At 45.1% G+C, this 22153-nt stretch overlaps 1 protein-coding gene across 1 annotated transcript; it reads right to left on the bottom strand.

Annotated features, from left to right (window-relative positions):
* Positions 1-14918: 14918 nt before the first annotated feature.
* On the bottom strand, positions 14919-19039 carry LOC123052345 (protein ROLLING AND ERECT LEAF 2). The gene is made up of 4 exons (XM_044475488.1): positions 17799-19039; positions 17468-17655; positions 16142-16365; positions 14919-16047 (listed from the first exon to the last, which is right to left on the bottom strand). The coding sequence occupies exons 1-4, from the start codon at positions 18895-18897 to the stop codon at positions 15249-15251; spliced, it is 2310 nt and encodes a 769-aa protein (XP_044331423.1). The 5' UTR covers positions 18898-19039; the 3' UTR covers positions 14919-15248.
* Positions 19040-22153: the final 3114 nt, after the last annotated feature.

The raw sequence follows: 22153 nt of genomic DNA, 5'->3' as shown, positions 1-22153 counted from the left end.
TACAAAATCATATAGTATGGCTATGCTCCATCTTCACCACACAAAATATTCACATCATGCACAACCCCGATGACAAGCCAAGCAATTGTTTCATGCTTTTGACATTCTCAAACCTTTTCAACTTTCACGCAATACATGAGCGTGAGCCATGGACATATCACTATAGGTGGAATAGAATATGATGGTGGAGAAGACAAAAAGGAGAAGATAGTCTCACATCAACTAGGCGTATCAACGGGCTATGGAGATGCCCATCAATAGATATCAATGTGAGTGAGTAGGGATTGCCATGCAACGGATGCACTAGAGCTATAAGTGTATGAAAGCTCTAACTGAAACTAAGTGGGTGTGCATCCAACTTGCTTGCTCATGAAGACCTCGGACATTTGAGGAAGCCCATCATCGGAATATACAAGCCAAGTTCTATAATGAAAATTCCCACTAGTATATGAAAGTGATAACTCAAGAGACTCTCTATATGAAGAACATGGCGCTACTTTGAAGCACAAGTGTGGTAAAAGGATAGTAACATTGTCCCTTCTCTCTTTTTCTCTCATTTTTTGTTTTCTCTTTTTTTTGGGCCTTCTCTTTTTTCGGCCTTTCTCTTATTTATTTATTTATTTTACTTTTTCGTCCGGAGTCTCATCCCGACTTGTGGGGGAATCATAGTCTCCATCATCCTTTCCTCACTGGGGCAATGCTCTAACAATGATGATCATCACACTTTTATTTACTTACAACTCGATATTACACCTCGATATCTAGAACATAGATATGACTCTATATGAATGCCTCCGGTGGTGTACCGGGATGTGCAATGATCTAGCGTAGCAATGACATCAAAAAAGGACAAGCCATGAAAACATCATGCTAGCTATCTTACGATCATGCAAAGCAATATGACAATGAATGCTCAAGTCATGTATATGGTGATGATGAAAGTTGCATGGCAATATATCTCGGAATGACTATGGAAATGCCATGATAGGTAGGTATGGTGGCTGTTTTGAGGAATGTATATGGTGGGTTTAAGGTACCGGCGAAAGTTGCACGGTACTAGAGAGGCTAGTAATGGTGGAAGGGTGAGAGTGCGTATAATTCATGGACTCAACATTAGTCATAAAGAACTCACATACTTATTGCAAAAATCTATTAGTCATCGAAACAAAGTACTACGCGCATGCTCCTAGGGGGATAGATTGGTAGGAAAAGACCATCGCTCGTCCCCGACCGCCACTCATAAGGAAGACAATCAATAAATAAATCATGCTCCAACTTCGTTACATAACGGTTCACCATACGTGCATGCTACGGGAATCACAAACCTCAACACAAGTATTTCTACAATCCACAACTACCCACTAGCATGACTCTAATATCACCAGCTTTATATCGCAAAACTATTGCAAGGAATCAAACATATCATATTCAGCGATCTACAAGTTTATGTAGGATTTTACGACTAACCATGTGAATGACCAATTCCTGTCATCTCTCTAAACAGATATAAGTGAGGCAAGAGAGTTTAATTCTTTCTACAAAAGATATGCCCGCGATCTAACAAATATAAGTGAAGAAAAAGAGCATTCTACAAATGGCGGTTGTCTAAGTGAAGAGAAACAGGCAATCCAAACTTCAAATGATATAAGTGAAGCACATGAAGCATTCTATAAAGACATACTCAAAAGATATAAGTGAAGTGCAATGAGCATTCTATAAATCAACCAAGGACTATCTCATACCAGCATGGTGCATAAAACAAAAATGAAAACTAAATGCAAAAGACGCTCCAAGATTTGCACATATCGCCTGAACGAAACGAATCCAAAAACATACCGATATTTGTTGAAGAAAGAGGGGATGCCTCCCCAGCATCCCCAAGCTTAGACGCTTGAGTCTCCTTGAATATTTACTTGGGGTGCCTCGGGGATCCCCAAGCTTGAGCTCTTGCCTCTCTTCCTTCTTCTCATATCAAGACCTTCTCAATCATCGAACACTTCATCCACACAAAACTTCAACAGAAAACTCGGTAAGATCCGTTAGTATAATAAAGCAAATCAGCACTATAAGTACTGTTGAAAACCAATTCATATTTTTTTGCATTGTGTCTACTGTAGTATAACTTTTTCATGGCTTAATCCACTGATATAAATTGATAGTTTCATCAAAACAAGCAAACTATGCATCAAAAACAGAATCTGTCTAAAACAGAATAGTCTGTAGCAATCTGAACATTAACCATGCTTCTGATACTTGAAAAATTCTTCAAAAATTAGGAAAACTAAACAATTTGTATAGGAAGACATTGCAAAAAGAATCAGAACCATTTGATGTTCCAGCTAAAAATGTAAAATCGCGCACTACAGCCAAAGTTTCTGTCCTGCACCGTACAAACCATCAAGCAAATGTAAACATCCTAAAGGCAAACCTTGGCACATTATTTTTATAATACAATGGAATTGTACAAGGGGATAATTATTTTTGTTGAAAATTTTCTGTAATCAAGATTCACAAAGTTGTCGTGAGCATGACAAAGTTCAAGGAGCTCTCCCACTTCAACAGTGCTTGTCTTTCTCACTTTCACTTTCCTTTTTGAAAAAGTTTTGGGTTTCCTCTTTATTTTTGTTGTTTTTAAACTATATGAAGGCACTCAAAAGAAATAAATGACTCTCTAAAACTTCCGGGTTGTCTCCCTGGCAGCGCTTTCTTTAAAGCCGTTAAGCTAGGCATATAGTGCTCAAGTAGTGAATCCACCCGGATCCCAAGGTATATCAAAGCCAATTTTAATTAGCAATGATTTGGCATTTAGTAGTGAGCACAAAGTAACATATATCATGTAATAACGAAGTATAACTCTCTTCCTATGCATCGACATGTCATAAAAGAACAATTCATGCACACAAAGTAAAGGCCAATGCATAATATAAACAGTTTCTTGCAATTTTATCGTGTTGGAAACATAGAGAGGTGGAGATATAGTTCCTCTCTCATAATAATTGCAAGTAGGAGCAGCAAGCACATGCATATTATATTTATCGAAATCATCATGTGCAATGGTAAAAGGCAACCCGTCAATATAATCCTTAATAAGTGCAAACTTCTCCGATATAGTATAATCGGGAGAATTCAAAAAGATAATAGGACTATCATGCGTGGGTGCAATAGCAACAATTTCATGTTTAACATAAGGAACTATAGCAAGTTCATCTCCATAAGCATAATTCATATTGGCATCTTGGCCACAAGCATAGCAAGCATCATCAAAAAGGGATATTTCAAAAGAATCATAGGGATCATAACAATCATCATAGCAATCATCCTTCGGTAAGCACAAAGGGGAATTAAACAATGTATGAGTTGAAGAGTTACTCTCATTAGAAGGTGAGCACGGGTGATCAATCCGCTCTTCCTCCTTTTGTTCTTCGCTCTCCTCCTCATCTTTTTCATCCAATGAGCTCACAGTGTCATCAGCTTCTTCTTCCATAGACTCCTGCAAAATATTAGTCTCTTCTTGGACAGCGGAGTATTCCTCAATATATAGTTTAACATAGGCATTAGAAGCATAATTCTCATAACAATATTCAAGTATGGCAAAATTTTCAGATTTGTGAAGAGTAGCATCATACTTTTTAATCAAAGAAGCAATTTCAAAAGCACCCTTAAAAGCAACAAATTCTTCAATTTGTTGAACATCATAGTAATTATAAACACCTTTAGCATATGAAGATACGATTCCATTATTAGTAAACTCACATTGATAGGGAAGGTGTTTCTTAGGGTTTTCAGAACAACAAGTAAAATCATAAGTTTCACATAAATTCCAAGCATAGCATTGCAAACATTGAATTTGACCCCATAATAGTTTCCCTTTTTCAGATATACGGTGTCGCACATAACAAGCATGCTCATCTATAGATTTGCCCTCAACTAAACTAGTTGGGGTGTCAGCACGAGCACATAGGGATCGAAGATGATCCAAGTAATAAGCTTCAGCAGTGTGATAGATTTTGATTGGTTCTTCAACCATTGGTTCAGTAGGTACAACTAATTTTTTTGGTATTTTGCATTTCCTACCCATAACTAAAGATAGGAAACAACTAAGAACAGCAAATAAAAATTACTTAGTGATAAAGCAAACAAGCACACACGAGAATATTCACCCCACGCTATTGCTCCCCGGCAACGGCGCCAGAAAAAGGTCTTGATAACCCACAAGTATAGGGGATCGCAACAGTTTTCGATAAGTAAGAGTGTCGAACCCAACGAGGAGCTGAAGGTAGAACAAATATTCCCTCAATTTCTATCGACCACCGATACAACTCTACGCACGCTTGACGTTTGCTTTACCTAGAACAAGTATGAAACTAGAAGTACTTTGTAGGTGTTGTTGGATAGGTTTGCAAGATAATAAAGAGTACGTAAATAAAAAGTAGGGGCTGTTTAGATAAAGAAACAATAAAGTAAATATAGCGAGTGTGGAAAAGTGGTGGTAGGAGTTGCGAAATTGTCCCTTAAGCAATTGACTACTTTACTAGACCGATAGCAAGTATTATGTGGGAGAGGCCACTGATAGCATGTCATCCCTTACTTGGAATTCTATGCACTTATGATTGGAACTATTAGCAAGCATCTGCAACTACTAATGTTCATTAAGGTAAAACCCAACCATAGCATTAAGATGTATTGGTCCCCCTTCAATCCCGTATGCATCAATTTCTATGCTAGGTTGAAGCTTTTGTCACTCTTGCCCTCCAATACATAGTCCTATCAACATACAACTAACCTTATGGTGTGATCATTGTGCGCGCTCATATGATGGGCACCAAAGGACAGCAACATAACCACAAGCAAATTAAATCAATCATAGCAATTCATCAACCACCGATAGGACAACGAAAATCTACTCAGACATCATAGGATGGCAACACATCATTGGATAATAATATGAAGCATAAAGCACCAAGTTCAAGTTGAGGGTACAGAGGGTTGCGGGAGAGTGGACCGCTGTAGATAGAGGGGGGAAGGTGACGGAGATGTTGGTGAAGATGGCGGAGGTGTTGGTGTAGATCGTGGTGATGATGATGGCCCCCGGTGGCACTCCGGTGCCACCGGAAGCGAGGGGGAGAGAGCCCCCTCCTTCTTCTTCTTCCTTGACCTCCTCCCTAGATGGGAGAAGGGTTTCCCCTCTGGTCCAGTGCCTCCATGGCATGGGAGGGGCGAGAGCCCCTCCGAGATTGGATCTGTCTCTCTGTCTCTCTCTGTTTCTGCTTTCTAAGATTCTTCCCTTTCACCGTTTCTTATATTCCCGGAGATCCGTAACTCTGATTGGGCTAAAATTTTGACACGATCTCTATCCGGAAATCAGCTTTCTTGCGGTGAAAGAAGGGATCCAACCGCCTTACGGGGTGTCCATGAGGGTCAGGGGCGCGCCTAACACCCTGGGGCGCGCCCCCTACCTCGTGCCCCCCTCGGGCACCGTCTCGCGATGATTCCACTTCCCAAAATTCATAATAATATTCCAAAATAAATCTCCGTCAGTTTTTATTCCGTTTGGACTCCGTTTGGTATGGGTTTTCTACGAAACAAAAAACATGCAACAAACAGGAACTGGCACTGGGCACTGAATCAATATGTTAGTCCCAAAAATAATATAAAAAGTTGCCAAAAAGTATATGAAAGTTGAATAATATTGGCATGGAACAATCAAAAATTATAGATACGACGGAGACGTATCAGGGAGATTTGCCCCTACCAGCCGGCCATGTAGCCTAGCTGGACATAGCATCGTCGAGGACAAGGCCAGATGGGACCAGTGGCGACGGCTCGCTGGAGGAACCCTAGTGCTGCAGGCAGGGGATCGAGGTAGAGGGAAAGGGGAGAGGAGATGCAAGCGGGCAGGTCAATGAATGCTTGCGTGTTTGTTTTTACTTGAGGGTCAAGTGTGATACGGGCGTCAGCAGTTGCATTTTGAGTGTAATATAGGTAGACAACAGAGTCATTTCACTATTCCCCTTCCCTTCAATTTTTAGTGAGGTTCTACCTGAAACACCCCCCTCCAAAGCGAAATTAGTTAAGCCCAAGCCCATAACTCAAAACTGACTTCTTTACATCTTTTATGGCTTATTTTGACAATATGCCCTGAAAAGGCGGAATCGAACTGGCCCTTAACCTGCAATTCAATTGTGCGTGCAATGATGAATCACTCCTGCCTGCTATCTGCACATTTAGGCATCATCATACATGGCATAACCTAATACATGTGCATTCCATTATAGAATCTGGAATATGCAATGTTTATGTTAGTTCATACGTTGCACATTATGTTTAAATGCCCCTTAAATCTGGTCAGTCAAGTGATGGTCTTTAAGCCTCCTTCTTTGCTTCTTTTCTTGATATGTAAGATTTGCTCACACATCTGTTCAATTGCTTGTTTGCATCAGCCAGCCATACTAGGACTGTTTGCTTTGATTACTTGTTGTTCTTGACATAACACTTTAACAAAGCTTGTCAACAATTTAAACACTAAGGGCTGCTGTAGTGTGGCCTTGTCTAACTCATAGGTGACATAAATGTTTGGTTGTACACTACAGTAGGCTCTCCAAGAGTACCTGGAGATCCAGTTCGAAGGTATGCCTAGTTTTTACATAGTGCAGACATAGTAAATGCTCATTCCATTGTGTGCAAGTGCAAGAGATGCGGCATGTTTCATTATGTGGTGTTGTTTTGTTATAATCTCATTCTTTTGTGTTCACAGACTGGAAAGTATGCATATTTATCTTCCAAGGAGACGAGTAACTAGTTTGTGTCACCTTGCAGAGGGGGTGCAATGAAGATAAGATTGAGGATTTCCAAGTACAAGATGTTAGGAAGGAGCCTTGCAACAGAAGTAGGAGCTACGCTGAGCCTCTTCAACCTGCTAAGGTAAGTCACTGTATGCAACTCAACAGTTCAATTCCTTGTTTGTTTCAGGCATAGTTAATTTTCTCTTTTCAATTGCTTTATTTGTCCTCAGTTAATGAGATGCCAAATAATCATGCCTGATGTTCGGTACTTGTATCACTATTAGTTGACATAATTAAAGGCCTTACCATTTAATTAATCTGCCGAAGTGTGCCTAAAGCTTTGAAGTCTATTAACCAACTATTATTGCATGAGGCTCACAATCTAGTTTATACTACGCTAATGATTGCATAGTTTTGCCTGTTGTAGTATGTTTGTATGAAACCCTCTAATGTTCATTATGCTCCCTAAGACTTTAATTGAGGCACATAATGGCCAACTACTTGCTTACTTATACGCAATGTGCTGTCTAAATTTGTAACTTGTCTATGTTTTCGATTGGGCCCCAACATCATGCTCCTCTGGTGAGCTAAGAGGGATTTCTGTATGCAGGCTGCACAGACTATCTTTTTTATAATTTTTAAAATATCACCTGCTTATGCTTCATGACGTGTAACATTTTTTTAAAGTGACGTGTAACATTATTGTTAGTCCTGTTTTGCCATGTAGTACAAAATAGTGTCTTGTTCGCTTCACTGTTGTAACTATATTTTTGCCCTAGTCATATGTACTTACAGAAACATTTCAGGATGAAGTGACATCAACACAAAGATCTGCGAGCAGTGCGGCATGGCCGTTACCGAATGATTATGGATTGGAATTGGAATGTGCTGATGTTCTCGAGCATCAACTAGAGGTGGCAAGACAATGTGTACATGATTGTCAACGTATAATCAACAAGCTGAGACTGGACATGCAGGTATTAGATGCAGGAGTCAAAAAATGAAACAAGACACTCAGGTAACCATGAAGGAATTGGAGATTTTGCAGACTGAAATTTGTGCTATTTGAATCCGGCTAATCCTATTTTCTGAAGAGATTATAGTTCAAATGGAGTTAAGTTGATGCGCGTCCATGATGTATGAGCTGTATTTGCCCAGTGGGTATAATCGGCTGTAATTTCTTTATTGTATAGTGTAGGATTATTCTACCTTTCTAGTTGTAGATGAACGTTGAGCTTATCACACCCGATCATCACGTGGTGTCTCGGCACGACAAACTTTGGCAATGGTGCATACTCAGGGAGAACACTTTTACCTTGAAATTTAGTAAGGGATCATCTTATAAAGCTACCGCCGAACTAAGAAAAATAAGTTGTATAAAAGATAAACATCACATGCAATCATAATATGTGACATGATATGGCCATCATCATCTTGTACTTTTGATCTCCATCTCCAAAGTACTGTCATGATCTCCATTGTTACCGGCATGACACTATGATCTCCATCATCTTGATCTTTTATCAACGTGTCGTCACATGGTCATCTCACCAGCTATTGCTTTTGCAACTATTGCGATCACATAGCGATAAAGTAAAGCAATTACATAGCACTTGCATCTTATGCAAATAAAGAGACAACCATAAGGCTCCTACCAGTAGCCGATAACTTTAGCAAAACATGATCATCTCATACAACAATTTATATTTCATCACGTCTTGACCATATCACATCACAACATGCCTTGCAAAAACAAGTTAGATGTCCTCTACTATGTTGTTGCAAGTTTTACGTGGCTGCTACGGGCTGAGCAAGAACCGTTCTTACCTACGCATCAAAACCACAATGATAGTTCGTCAAGTTAGTGTTGTTTTAACCTTCACAAGGACCGGGCGTAGCCACACTCGGTTCAACTAAAGTTGGAGAAACTGACACCCGCCAGCCACCTGTGTGCAAAGCACGTCGGTAGAACCAGTCTCGCTAAACGTACGCGTAATGTCGGTCTGAGCTGCTTCATCCAACAATACCGCCGAACCAAAGTATGACATTGCTGGTAAGCAGTATGACTTGTATCGCCCACAACTCACTTGTATTCTACTTGTGCATATAACATCTACACATAAACCTAGCTCGGATGCCACTGTTGGGGAACGTAGTGATTTCAAAAAAAAACCTACGCACACGCAGGATCATGGTGATGCATAGCAATGAGAGGGGAGAGTGTGTCCACGTACCCTCGTAGACCGAAAGCGGAAGTGTTAGCACAACGCGGTTGATGTAGTCGTACGTCTTCACGATCCGACCGATCCAAGTACCGAACGCACGGCACCTCCGAGTTCAGCACACGTTCAGCTCGATGACGTCCCACGAACTCCGATCCAGCAGAGCTTCAAGGGAGAGTTCTGTCAGCACGACTATGTGATGACAGTGATGATGATGCTACCGATGCAGGGCTTCGCCTAAGCACCGCTACGATATGACCGAGGTGGATTATGGTGGAGGGGGGCACCGCACATGGCTAAAAGATCAATGATCAATTGTTGTATCTCCAAGGGGTCCCTCCCCCTCGTATAAAAAGGAGTGGAGGAGGGGGAGGGCCGACCCTCTCTATGGCGCGCCCTAGGGGAATCCTACTCCCACCGGGAGTAGGATTCCCCCTTTCCTAGTAGAACTAGGAGCCCTTCCAAGTAGGAGTAGGAGAGAAGGAAAGGGAAAAGAGAAGAAAAGGAAGGAGGGGGCGCCGCCCCTCCCCCTAGTCCAATTCGAACTAAGCATCGGGGGGCGCAGCCTCTCCTCTATCTTTCCCCTAAAGCCCAATAAGGCCCATATACTCCCCGGCGAATTCCCATAACTCTCCGGTACTCCGAAAAATACCCGAATCACTCGGAACCTTTCTGATGTTCGAATATAGTCGTCCAATATATCGATCTTTACGTCTCGACCATTTTGAGACCCCTCGTCATGTCCTCGATCTCATCAGGGACTCTGAACTACCTTCGGTACATCAAAACACATAAACTCATAATACAAATCGTCACCGAACATTAAGCGTGCGGACCCTATGGGTTTGAGAACTATGTAGACATGACCGAGACACGTCTCCGGTCAATAACCAATAGCGGAACCTGGATGCTCAAATTGGCTCCTACATATTCTACGAAGATCTTTATCGGTCAAACCGCATAACAACATACGTTGTTCCTTTTGTCATTGGTATGTTACTTGCCTGAGATTCGATCGTTGGTATCTCAATACCTAGTTCAATCTCGTTATCGGCAAGTCTCTTTACTCGTTCCATAATACATCACTCCGCAACTAACTCATTAGTTACAATGCTTGCAAGGCTTATAGTGATGTGTATTACCGAGTGGGCCCAGAGATACCTCTCCGGCGATCGGAGTGACAAATCCTAATCTCGAAATACGCCAACTCAACAAGTACCTTCGAAGACACCTGTAGAGCACCTTTATAATCACCCAGTTACGTTGTGACGTTTGGTAGCACACAAAGTGTTCCTTCGGTAAACGGGGGTTGCATAATCTCATAGTCATAGGAACATGTATAAGTCATGAAGAAAGCAATAGCAACATACTAAGCGATCAAGTGCTAAGCTAACGGAATGGGTCAAGTCAATCACATCATTCTCCTAATGATGTGATCCCGTTAATCAAATTACAACTCATGTCTATGGTTAGGAAACTTAACCATCTTTGATTAATGAGCTAGTCAAGTAGAGGCATACTAGTGACACTATGTTTGTCTATGTATTCACATAGGTATTATATTTCCGGTTAATACAATTCTAGCATGAATAATAAACATTTATCATAAAATAAGGAAATAAATAATAACTTTATTATTGCCTCTAGGGCATATTTCCTTCATGTAAGTCTAGTATTTGAACCCTGGTTTGCTCGGGATATCATTGTCCCCCTAACCATTCAACCGCAGGTTGGTTTGCATCTACTCCATCTGTTTCTTTTTGTAGGATCGAAAGTATGTCTAGAAGGGGGGTGATTAGACTACTTGACCAAATAAAAAATTTAGCATTTTCCCAATTTTAAGTCTTGGCAGATTTTAGGAACTTAGCACTAGTCAAGTAAACAACCTACACATGCAAGTCTAAGAGTATAGCAGCAGAATGTAAAACATTGCACATGAAGGTAAAGGGAGGAGTTTGGAGGGAGCAAACACAATGTAGATACGGAGATTTTTGGCGTGGTTCCGATAGGTGGTGCTATCGTACATCCACATTGATGGAGACTTCAACCCACGAAGGGTAACGGTTGCGCGAGTCCACTGGGGGCTCCACCCACGAAGGGTACATGAAGAAGCAACCTTGTCTATCCTACCATGGCCATCGCCCACGAAGGACTTGTCTCACTAGGGTAGATATTCACGAAGTAGGCGATCTCCTTGCCCGTACAAACTTCTTGGTTCAACTCCACAATCTTGACGGAGGCTCCCAAGTGACAACTAACCAATCTAGGAGACACCACTCTCCAAGAGGTAAAAGATGGTGTGTTGATGATGAACTCCTTGCTCTTGTGCTTCAAATGATAGTCTCCCCAACACTCAACTCTCTCTCATAGATTTGGATTTGGTGGAAAGATGATTTGAGTGGAAAGCAACTTGAAGAAGGCTAGAGATCAAGATTCATATGGTTAGAATGGAATATCTTGACCTCAACACATGAGTAGGTGGTTCTCTCAGGAAATGTATGATGAAAGTGTAGGCATGTTCTGATGGCTCTCTCTTCAAATGAAGAGTGGGTGGAGGGGTATTTATAGCCTCCACACAAAATCTAACCATTACACATAAATCACCAAACTCTGTGGGACCGAGTAATGAAACTCGGTTGGACCAATTTAGTTTAAAATGTGAACGTTAGGATTTTCAGTGGGACCGACATGTCAACTCAGTGAGACCGATTTCATTAAGTTTAGGGCATAACGTAATCTCGATTAGACCAATTACACAAACTTGGTGGGACCGATTTTGGTAATAAGCTAACCAGAGAGGCAAACTCGGTGGCACCGATTCGCTCATCTCGGTGAGACCAAAACGTTACAAAGGGAAAACAGAGAGTTTGCATTGTGAATTTGGTGGGACCGATCGCTCATTTCGGTTGGATCAAAATGTTAAGAAGGGAAACAGAGAGTTTGCAATCCCATCTCGGTGAGACCGAAAAGACTAGGGTTTTGTGGCAGTGGCTATGTCAACTGAACTCGGTGGCGCCGGATAGAAAGTTTCAATGGGGCAGTTTGACTTTTGGCTTGGGACATATATGGATATGAGAAAGTGGTTGAGGGTTTTGGAGCATATCATTAAGCATTTTGAGCAAGTAACCCATTAAGCAACACCTCATCCCTTTTTAATAGTATTGGCTTTTCCTATGGACTCAATGTGATCTTGGATCACTAAAAGGTAAAATGTAGAGTCTTGAGCCAATCTTTTGTCCTTAGCATTTTGAGGGGTCCACATTTCTAGTCCATGCCATGCAAAACATTGAGCTTTCCTGAAATATTTATCTTGAAATAGTATTAGCTCAATGAGCTATATGTTGTTAGGAATTACCAAAACCACCCAGGGATAGTTGCACTTTCACTTTTTAGTTTGCATATAAAGTTAGGTCAAAGTCAGGCTTTGTAAATTTTGACTAACTTTATGTTAAAAAATATCAACATTCATAATATGAAAACAATATTACCAGATGCGTCATGAAATGTATTTTCATACTTTATAGTTTTAGTATTGTAGATATTCATATTTTTCGATATAAATTTGGTCAAACTTTGTGTAGTTCGACTTTGACCAAATCTTATACGTGGAGTAAAAAGAAACGGAGGGAGTATTAAGATATTGTTGCATTTATTACGCAGGGGAAGACATGTTATACAAAGAGCAATATGAGAAATCATATTTCTTGAAATTTTTACCCCCGTGAGTTACATACAAATATTTTTACAAATAAAGTCATGTGGTAACCTCGTTGATTTGTTTACAAAGTCCTTACCATGATCATTATTCTAAATTTGTAGTACTGAAATTGATATGAGATGGCTTCGTGTTTTGCAAGATCTAGTTAGCTCCTACATGATATCCTGGTTAATACCGTTGGATCTTTGATATTGCGTTATTTTCCTTTATGATTTTCCCCCTATGTGGTTTCTCGTGGAAGGTCTTTAACGAGGCAGTAGTAACACAAGCATTGTAATATGTTATTTTCTCCTTATTTCCCACTTGATTGTTCAAGGGAGTTTTTCATGACATACTATGTATATCTCATCATATCCATGATTTTTCTGAAAAAATCATTTTTTAATATGATGATTCTACATGGTCAAAGTGGAGATCAATAGAATCGCTAGAAGCTAATTACCATATGTTTAATTAATTAATCTCCTCTATTGTAACCGGCGGACGGATAACATCTTACTAACGACCACATCCCTTCGATTTGCCTTTTTTGACGGGATTACATTCATGTTACATCCATTATTGCAATAAGTACTTTGAAATAATCTCGCTGGTTTTGCAACAACACTGCCACGGCATTTCTTGTTTACGCTTCGGACCTAAACGTCAGAGTTTCTAGCGTCTGCCCTTTGCCACATGAGGTGATCAACAAAACTGACCAGGAGGTGGGCCATGGCCAGACGCCGGAGACTGTGGCGTCTCCCGTGTAAAGACGCCATGGTTACTGGCGTCTTAAAAGGGTCAGATCCGAAAAAAGTTTGAAACAAGAGTCAAATCGTGTGCAATGTAGCAAGAGAACAGCATCGGACCAAGTGTGTAGTGTAGTGTAGTGACTGTCATGCGCTTTTGGAGTTTTGGCAAGAACAAATCCGTGGTAGTTCCGCCTGTACTGCTAGTTCGTTGTGTCACTCGAGCCGGGCAGAGAGGCCGTCGGTCATTCGGTCTTATCGCCATGCTAGTGAAGCACTCACCGTCCTAGAGCTAGAGCTAGAGGCACACAGTAAATAAAAGGGAAGCCGCGACGACTAGGAGGCACTAGCGACAGCCTTGGCAGGCCTTATCCTTGCCCGTCCAAGAATAGAAGCTCCCCGCCCCTCTAGCTGCCTAGCCGCTGTCTGGTCCATAGCCATAGCCCAGCTCCACCAGACCAGACCACCACCTACAAACTAGGGCTCTTTATTCCCAGATTCTCCGTCCATCCATCCAGCTCCAAGGGTTTTTGGAACCTAGCTCGGTCCATCTCCAACTTGAATAGCACCAGCCGGGGTCCCAAGGAGGAGGAAGAAGGGCGCACTGATGCACGTGTTGATGATTGATCTAATGCCAATGGCCAGATTATTTCTCCCCATTTCCTGCCATCAAACCAGTCCAGCATCGCCGCTTAAGAGAGAAAACAAAGCCCAGCAGGCGGTGTGAACCGGAATCATGGCGCCGGCCGCTCCTGGAGACGAACATGGCGCCAACCACTTTTCCGTGCCCCTTTCAGAGGGAAAAGGTTGCATTGCGTTGCATGCCAACGTGCGCCCTTGTAGCCTTGCCGTGCTGTGCCCAACTAACCGCAGGATAGGTCCAAACGCCAGCCTTGCGGCTCTACACCACACTCCACTTCGCTCCCACTCACAGAATCGCAGGCCGCCGTGAGGACGCAGCATTTGGCTGGCAGTGCTTCATGGTGAAATCGTCAGTATCATACTCCCACTACATGCTTGGAATTTTCACGGTGAAACGGCCTATTAGTTCCTGTTGTCGGAAGTTCCAAACGGTGCGTCGCCACTTGGCTGGACTAGGAGCCCCAGAAGTCAAGACTCAAGTGACAGTATCCCTTGCACAGAGCGTATGGCGAGGAGAGCACATGTTCCAGCAGAGGACTTGTCGGTTTTGCACAATGGAAGCAGCAGCAGTAGGGCAATTAACTGCGGTGGACCGAAATGGGGCAGCAGAAAATCAACGTGAGACGTCCTGCATCCAGGCAGGCAGCGAGACAACAGAAAAGATGAAGGGACAGCAGCGCCCACCGCCGGGAAAAACACAGCATCTGCTTTCACTTCAGGCCTGGGAATCCTTCCTCCCCAACAGGCAACAGCTCTGAACCACTTCAAACAGTAGAGAGTAGAGCTTAGCTGAAGACATGAGCATAGAATTCAAGTTTGCGAGAGGGGAGAGCAAGCGTAAAATATCGCCATTAGAGCGCGACAAGGCGGCCACAGGGCCTGTACATTACATGTCTTCCTCCTTCACACAACCCAGAAAGGGAGGAAAGGAGATGAGCTGCGATCCTGGGCAAAATCATTATCTACAACCAAAATGATATCAATCCCCAACGAACAAGGCAAAACCAGCCAGGGAAGCCTTCTCTTCTCCCCACGTTTCATCCCTAAGCTTTAACTTAACTATATATATATCGCATTTTCCCTATATAGATCAACATACCACCCAAAGAGCCAGAGAGAGACACACCAAAATGATGTTCTGATGTGGTCTGACATCCTACCGCACCGACCCGGCTCGCCGGCAGACCACGTCGAGGGCCTCGACGACCGTGCCCGAGAAGCCGGCTATGGCCTGGAACATCCCTGGAAGGCCAGTCTGGATGTTGTTGAGCGTCATGGACCTCGTCACCTCCACAGCCTTGGCATGCCTCGTTATCTCATCCTCCACCTTCCGGCGGCACTGGGCGATCTCGGTCTTCTTCTCGGAGAGAGGGTCGCGGGCGTCGAACGTGTGGCCTTCGATGCCGTCGCGCCCGCTGCCAGGGAGGCCGAGGCCTACCAACGAGTACGACTGGTAGTACTTCTTCTCAATGGCCCTCAGCGAGTTGGTCTTCTTCTCCAGCTCCTTCGAGTACGTCTCGGTCCGCTTCTTGATCTTCATCTCCTCTGCCTGCTTGGTGTAGATGACATGGATGACGTTCACGAAGCTCTTGATGGCCTCCGAAGCCACCGCGTCCGGAAGCCGGTCCAGTGCCTGCTTCCACTCGTCGCAGAAGGTGGTGAGCTCGCGTGAGATGAGTGACGCGTGGGCCTCCTGCGGGGTAATGCTGTCCACTTGGAAGAGTGTCAGCTTCAGCCAGCCATACAGAGAACGGATGTATTCACGCTGATACTTGATGAGCCGGTTGAAGTTGGAGTGCCATGCCGAGACGGCGGCCTCGAGATCACGCGTCGCGAGCCTGTGAAGGTCGGACGTCGACTCGGCCATGGAGTTGTCCACCAGACCGCGCACTTGCTGAACGATCTCATTCTGTGTCTCGTGGAAGTAGTTCATTGACCTCCACATGCTCAGCAACCTGCATGTCAAAATTCAGAAACAGTTAAGTGGTGCTTCCTGGCAGCATCACAAGATCTGGAATCAGGGGTTTCGGAACAAGGGACACGACTTACGCGAAACAAAGCTCGACAAGCTGTGGCGCGAGCTCATTGTCGCGGACGCTGACGATGGCCGAGGATGTGGTAGTGGCAGCTTGTGACGCGACAACGATCAGTGATTGCAGCTTGTTTATGGAGGCCTTGGTCTTGTCCAGCTTGGCACTGTCCCTCCCTCTGTATTCCAAGCTTTGCAGGGTAGAAAGCTTCTTCTCATGCTCAATCTTAATGCTCTCCCTAGCCTGCAGAAGTTCAAATAAATCCATATATGCTTTAATATCTGAATAGTTGGGTTCGACAAACTGTTTAGTATACATATACAAGAAAACAGAACAAGTGCAGTGCAATAACTTGAAAGGAATCACATTCTATCCCAAACTAAGGAAACCAAAGGAACACTATTTGTCGTCACTAAACTTAGCCAATATAAATGTTGTAGTGGTTTCGGTAGCAGCAAAAGGCAATGCCCCAGCCTATGAACTTTCTCATGCTCAGCATTATCAGATATATTATGTACATTAAAGACAACTTCTCAAGGTTTGGAGACCTTTGTACACTATAAAGTAAAGAATCTCAAAGGATGAGTAGTTTAGACAAAAACAGAGCATAAAGGAAGGGAGGAAAATATGAATGTGTGGTTAGGAGATCTAATGGCATGGAGCACTGCTGCCTTTGCTGAAAGCAGCTAAAACTATCAAACCAATGCTCCAGCTGTTCCAAAGGAGGAAAGTGCAGGGCCTCTCTAAAGAAGCTTTCTGCAACAGGATCAGATTCTTCTTCCACAATTGCTGAACAAAAGGGAGGACTGCTATACATTGTATCAAGACACCAACTTCAAATCTAGAGAGGTGGCACCTAATCTAGCAAAAAAAGAAACAATGTCTAGTCATTTGTTTTATATCATTCATTTGTACCTACCAGAATCCTAAGAGCACAAAGAGATAGAGCTCTCTTCATGGTGTAAGCGTTTTAGCTAGTTTCATTTCATCCTTGACCATGGGTTATTAAATACAGACGACGCACAACTTATTCTAGCATTATATACTCATTTATTTGCTTTATCATAAAGAGTTCTCGGTGGAAGAATTTGGAATTTGTTGATGGCCGAAAACATCAGGTAATATCGTCTAGCAACGTAGTTGGGTCATTCACAGGTGGAGCCGAGCTGAATAGTTTCAGCGTGTTCCATCGACAACTAACGAAGCATAACTAACAGTCATAGCATAGTTTAGCTGACAATTTTTATACAGCAGAGCAACACCAATTTGAGCAATGCACTCAACTGTTAACTTGAAAAGTATAATTAACAGTCACCAATGGCCTCGAGATGGATAGTAAAATTACCTTGACCTCCTCATATAGCTTCTTTTCCCAGGCCAAGAGCCGCTCCAGTGTTGACCCATGGCTCTTCCCTTCCATTGACCCCATCTCCAGTGAATTGGTGTCCAGCTTGTAGCGCACAGCCAATGGCGGCTTTGAAGTCCATGTCGACGCCAGTGCTGACAGCACGCTGTTGGAGTGGTACACCGTCTCTGCCAAAGGAGAAACCAGATTAAGCCAAAATGCTAAAGCATTGTCGCCATTTGGGCAAGAAAGCGTTGCATCTTTGTTAGAAAAATCCTAAAGCACTTGAGAGAATAGCATTCTGGGGAGCAATTCGTGTAATGGCGATTACTTTTGAGTTGCTGGAAGTTGCGGTCGAGCTGTGCGCGGCTGGCCTCCAGGAGCTCCGACACGTTGTCGCCGGCGTCGGCCGCCTTGACGAAGTACTCCTCGATGGCCGCGACGATCTCTGAGAGCGTGCGGTGGCGCACCACCATCCGCATCTCGGTCGCCCCCGTGACCGTGGAGAAGGAGTCCCCGACCTCTGACCTCTCGGCCCTCCGCAGCTGCATTGGCACGGCGGCGTACTCGGACGGCGCCGTCCCGCCGTACTCCGATCTGGCCGCGAACCCGCACTCGGATCTATTCCCCACCTCGCCTTCCTCCGATCTGGTCTCCGACGTGGTCGTCGACGCGTAGTGGTCCTCCTCGTCCTCCCATCCGCCGCAATGCATATCCTCCCTCTCCGTCTCCTCCTCGTCTTCCCCATGGCCGTCGTCGACCTCGTCGTCTTCTTTGAGGCGGTCGTGGCGGCGCTGGGGGTAGCCCCGGGCCTTGGCCTCGTCGTCGAGCTCGCGGAGGCGGTTTGCCTCCTCGAGATCGGTCTTGCGGCGGTCGAAGAACTCGGAGTCGGGCGGCGACGGCGGGTAGAAGTTCTCCCAGTCCCAGGCCGACGAGGAGGAGGGCGTCCCCACCACCGGCGGCTTCCGGAACGAGGACGCGACGCTCGAGTCCGACAGGATGTGCGGCACCTTGAGCCGCCGCATCCTCGGATCCATGTCGACCCTGAGCGCAGCAGCGGCGGCCTGAGGCTGCGGCTGCGGCTGCTGCTGGGGCGGCGGCGGCGGCGGCTGGTGGCGAGGGAGCGGCGTGGGGGGCGGCAGCGAGGAGGAGGCGACGGAGGACGCGGCGGCGGGCGCGGGCGCGTGCAGGGCGGGCGGCGCGGCGGTGGTGAGGAGGACGGGCGCGGTGTGGTGGGAGACGGTGAGCGAGGAGTGGCCCTGCGCGAAGCGGGAGAGCGCGGCGGCCGTGACGCGGAGGGAGCGGAGGTAGTCGGCGTGCGCGGAGGCGAGCAGCTGGCGCGCGGCGACGGCGTCCTTGATGTTGCGCCGGCGCTCCTTGCAGCGCCGCACCGTGTCCTCCTGCTCCACCTTGGATGCCGCGCACCCCATCGCTGCCTCTCGTCTCCTCCCCCGCGCAGATCTCCCTGCTCCCCTCCCCTCCCCTCCCTCTCTCTCCGTCTTCCGGCTGCCGCTTCTCTCTCCACTTGGCTTGGGCTTCTTCTTCCTCTTCCTCTTCCCCCACTCTGCCGTCCGTCAGAGAGGAGAGCGAGCAGCGAGGAGTGTGTACTTGAGTGAGGGGAGTGAGGTGGGTGCGTGCGCCTTCCTTGCTCCGGCTCGGCTGTGCCTCGTTTAATTTCCGTTGCTCCTTTTCTTTATTTTCTTCTTCTTCTTTAGCGGGCCTCTTTTCCGTATACTTTCTGGCCGCCTTCGCGTTTCCGGGCGTGCGAAGTGGGCCTCGTGTTTGCGTAGGCACGCGAGGTGGCTACGCCAAAATTTCCATGTCATTTCTGTACCCGGATGACAAATTTCCCATTTCAGTACAGCTATTTCTTTTTTCTCTTTCGAGAATATGGAGAACACCAAAAGTAAAACTTATATCCAGATTCGTAGACCACCTATCGACGATTAAATTTACTAGATCGAGTTGAAGACGCATCGCCGTCATCGCCCCTCTCCCCCACCCCCTGATTGAACCCGGTCAAACCTTGTTGTAGTAGTCAGTCGAGAAATCATCATGGTAAGGTCCCAGACCAGTACACCAGAACAACAACCTCCACCGATGAAAAGAACGTAGATCACAAGGATCCAACCTGCAAAAAACACCTACGCACACGAACGAAGACCATATCCAAGTGTATCCATTGAAGATAAACGCCAACCGAATTTCACGAGATCCGCCAAAGACACATCTGCACACGCTCTTTGATGATGCTAGACGAACCGTCGGGACGGGGCTAGGCGAGGAGAGCATCATTCTATCTTCAGGAAGCCGCCATCACCTCACCTTCCTCAGTTAGACACAAGCCCTAAACGGACAAAAAAAGACACATAGACATTAATCCATCAGTTTATTTTCAAAAGAAAACGCCTCCCTTTATTTTCTTTCTTATTTACTCGCTCCCGTTGTCTGTATTCGGTTCTCAAGATGGCAACAAATAATTACTCCATCAGGTGAAGCCTCTTTTTTCCATACCCACCAAGCACAATTTTGCCCATTATCCATCCTCATACCCGCCATAAGGAATGTTTTCGCCCATACCCATCAGTCAGGAGTAATTCTTCCCTGCTAGTATACCCGCCCGTATTGTGCAAATTTCTAGTAGCAACTTATTTACACAAATCACTAAAAACTACAATTCACACATACAACACAAGACCATATGATCCAATATAAAAAACATTCTAGTGAATGAGCCAAAAAAAAGACCTGCATCAACACTCAACATCACATCCAATGGTTCAAGAGCAAAATTATGCTAGCAGAGTGGTTGTTTCTTTGGGTTGCCTTAATTAGCTCAATTTGAGAAACTGAAGAAGAGCAAAATTGAGGAGTTCATGCTCAAACAGAGCAATCAGATTATTGGCCCGGGTGACAGGAAAAAGATTGAAAGTGATCTTGAGATGGTTATTAGCAGGTCCAACAGATGGAAGAAGACAAAGCCAGACAATCTGCTTTAAGGGTTGTTGGAGAAAAGAAAATGGTTGATCTAGAAAGTGACAAGAATAAATTGGAAATAATGATTAAGATCCAACAAGAGAGGCTTGAGGAATCAATCCAAAAGATTGCGCAAAGAGAAGCTAGAGATCAGGAGCTTGTAGATTTAGTTGATAAGGACCTTGACATTGGTAACACTGAGGATAAAAGCTAAAGATAGTGATGTGTATGTGGGGCTTGTGGATTACAATGGCAGTCAAGAAACTATGGTATCTTTTGGTACTAAAATGGTTAAAGCTCAGAGTGATCAAGGTGATGAGATGTCAAAAAAGGGAAGGGGTTGGTCCTCCCACAAGATATATCGGGCTCAAGGAAGTCAAGATGTCAGAATTGAAGAGTTGGCCAAGAAAAGAGCAGCAGATAAAAATGACTATGGCAATGATTCCAATTCCCCCTGAGGGAGTCCTAGATTAGGGGGTCTCTGGACAGCCGGACTATCTCCATTGGCTGGACTGTTAGACTATGAAGATACAAGATTGAAGACTTCGTCTCGTGTCCGGGTGGGACTCTACTTGACGTGGAAGGCAAGCTAGGCAATACGTATATGGATATCTCCTCCTTTGTAATCGACCTTGTGTAACCCTAACCCTCTTCGGTGTCTATATAAACCGAAGGGTTTTAGTCCGTAGGACAACAACCATAACATACAATCATACCATAGGCTAGCTTCTACGGTTTAGCCTCTTTGATCTCGTGGTAGATCTACTCTTGTACTACCCATATCATCAATATCAATCAAGCAGGACGTAGGGTTTTACCTCCATCAAGAGGGCCCGAACCTGGGTAAAACATCATGTCCCCTGCCTCCTGTTACCATCCGGCCTAGACGCATAGTTCGGGACCCCCTACCCGAGATCCGTCGGTTTTGACACCGACATTGGTGCTTTCATTGAGAGTTCCTCTGTGTCGTCGTCGTTAGGCTTGATGGCTCCTACTATCATCGATAGCGATGCGGTCTAGGGTGAGAATTTTCTCCCCGGACAGATCTTCGTATTCGGCGGCTTTACACTGCGGGCTAATTCGCTTGGCCATCTGGAGCAGATTGAAAGCTACGCCCCTGGCCATCAGGTCAGATTTGGAAGTTTGAACTACACGGCCGACATCCGCGGAGACTTGATCTTCGACGGATTCGAGCCACAGCCGGGCGCGCCGCATTGTCGCGATGGGTATGACCTAGCTCTGCTGCCGAATAGTACCCTAGAGGCCGCGCCCGCATCAGCTCCGACCCTTAGCTCGGGGCCAACTGCGCCAATCGAGGACGGGTGGTTGGACACCACCTCAGGGGCTGCAGTCTCAACGGCGATCGAGCCAAACACCAGCATAATCCTCTGCGCAGCCCGTGACTCCAAGGTGTCGGACTCTTTTTCTGACTCCGAACCATCCGCGCCCCTGCCAATCGAATCCGATTGGGCGCCGAGCATGGAATTCACCGCCGCGGATATCTTTCAGCACTCGCCCCTGGCGACATTCTGAATTCACTAAGGTATCTCTCTTTGTTAGGAGAGCCCCGGCCGGATTATGGCCAACAGGATTGGGATGCGGACGACGAAGAAATTCGACGCCCACCCACCACCCAGTTAATAGCCACTGTCGATGACTCAACCGACACGCTCGACTTCGACTCCGAAGACATCGACGGTATGGACGACG

The sequence above is a fragment of the Triticum aestivum genome, chromosome 1A, assembly GCF_018294505.1.
Source record: "Triticum aestivum cultivar Chinese Spring chromosome 1A, IWGSC CS RefSeq v2.1, whole genome shotgun sequence".
Classification (NCBI taxonomy): Eukaryota; Viridiplantae; Streptophyta; class Magnoliopsida; order Poales; family Poaceae; genus Triticum; species Triticum aestivum.
This window is presented reverse-complemented; position numbering and strand designations above follow the sequence as displayed.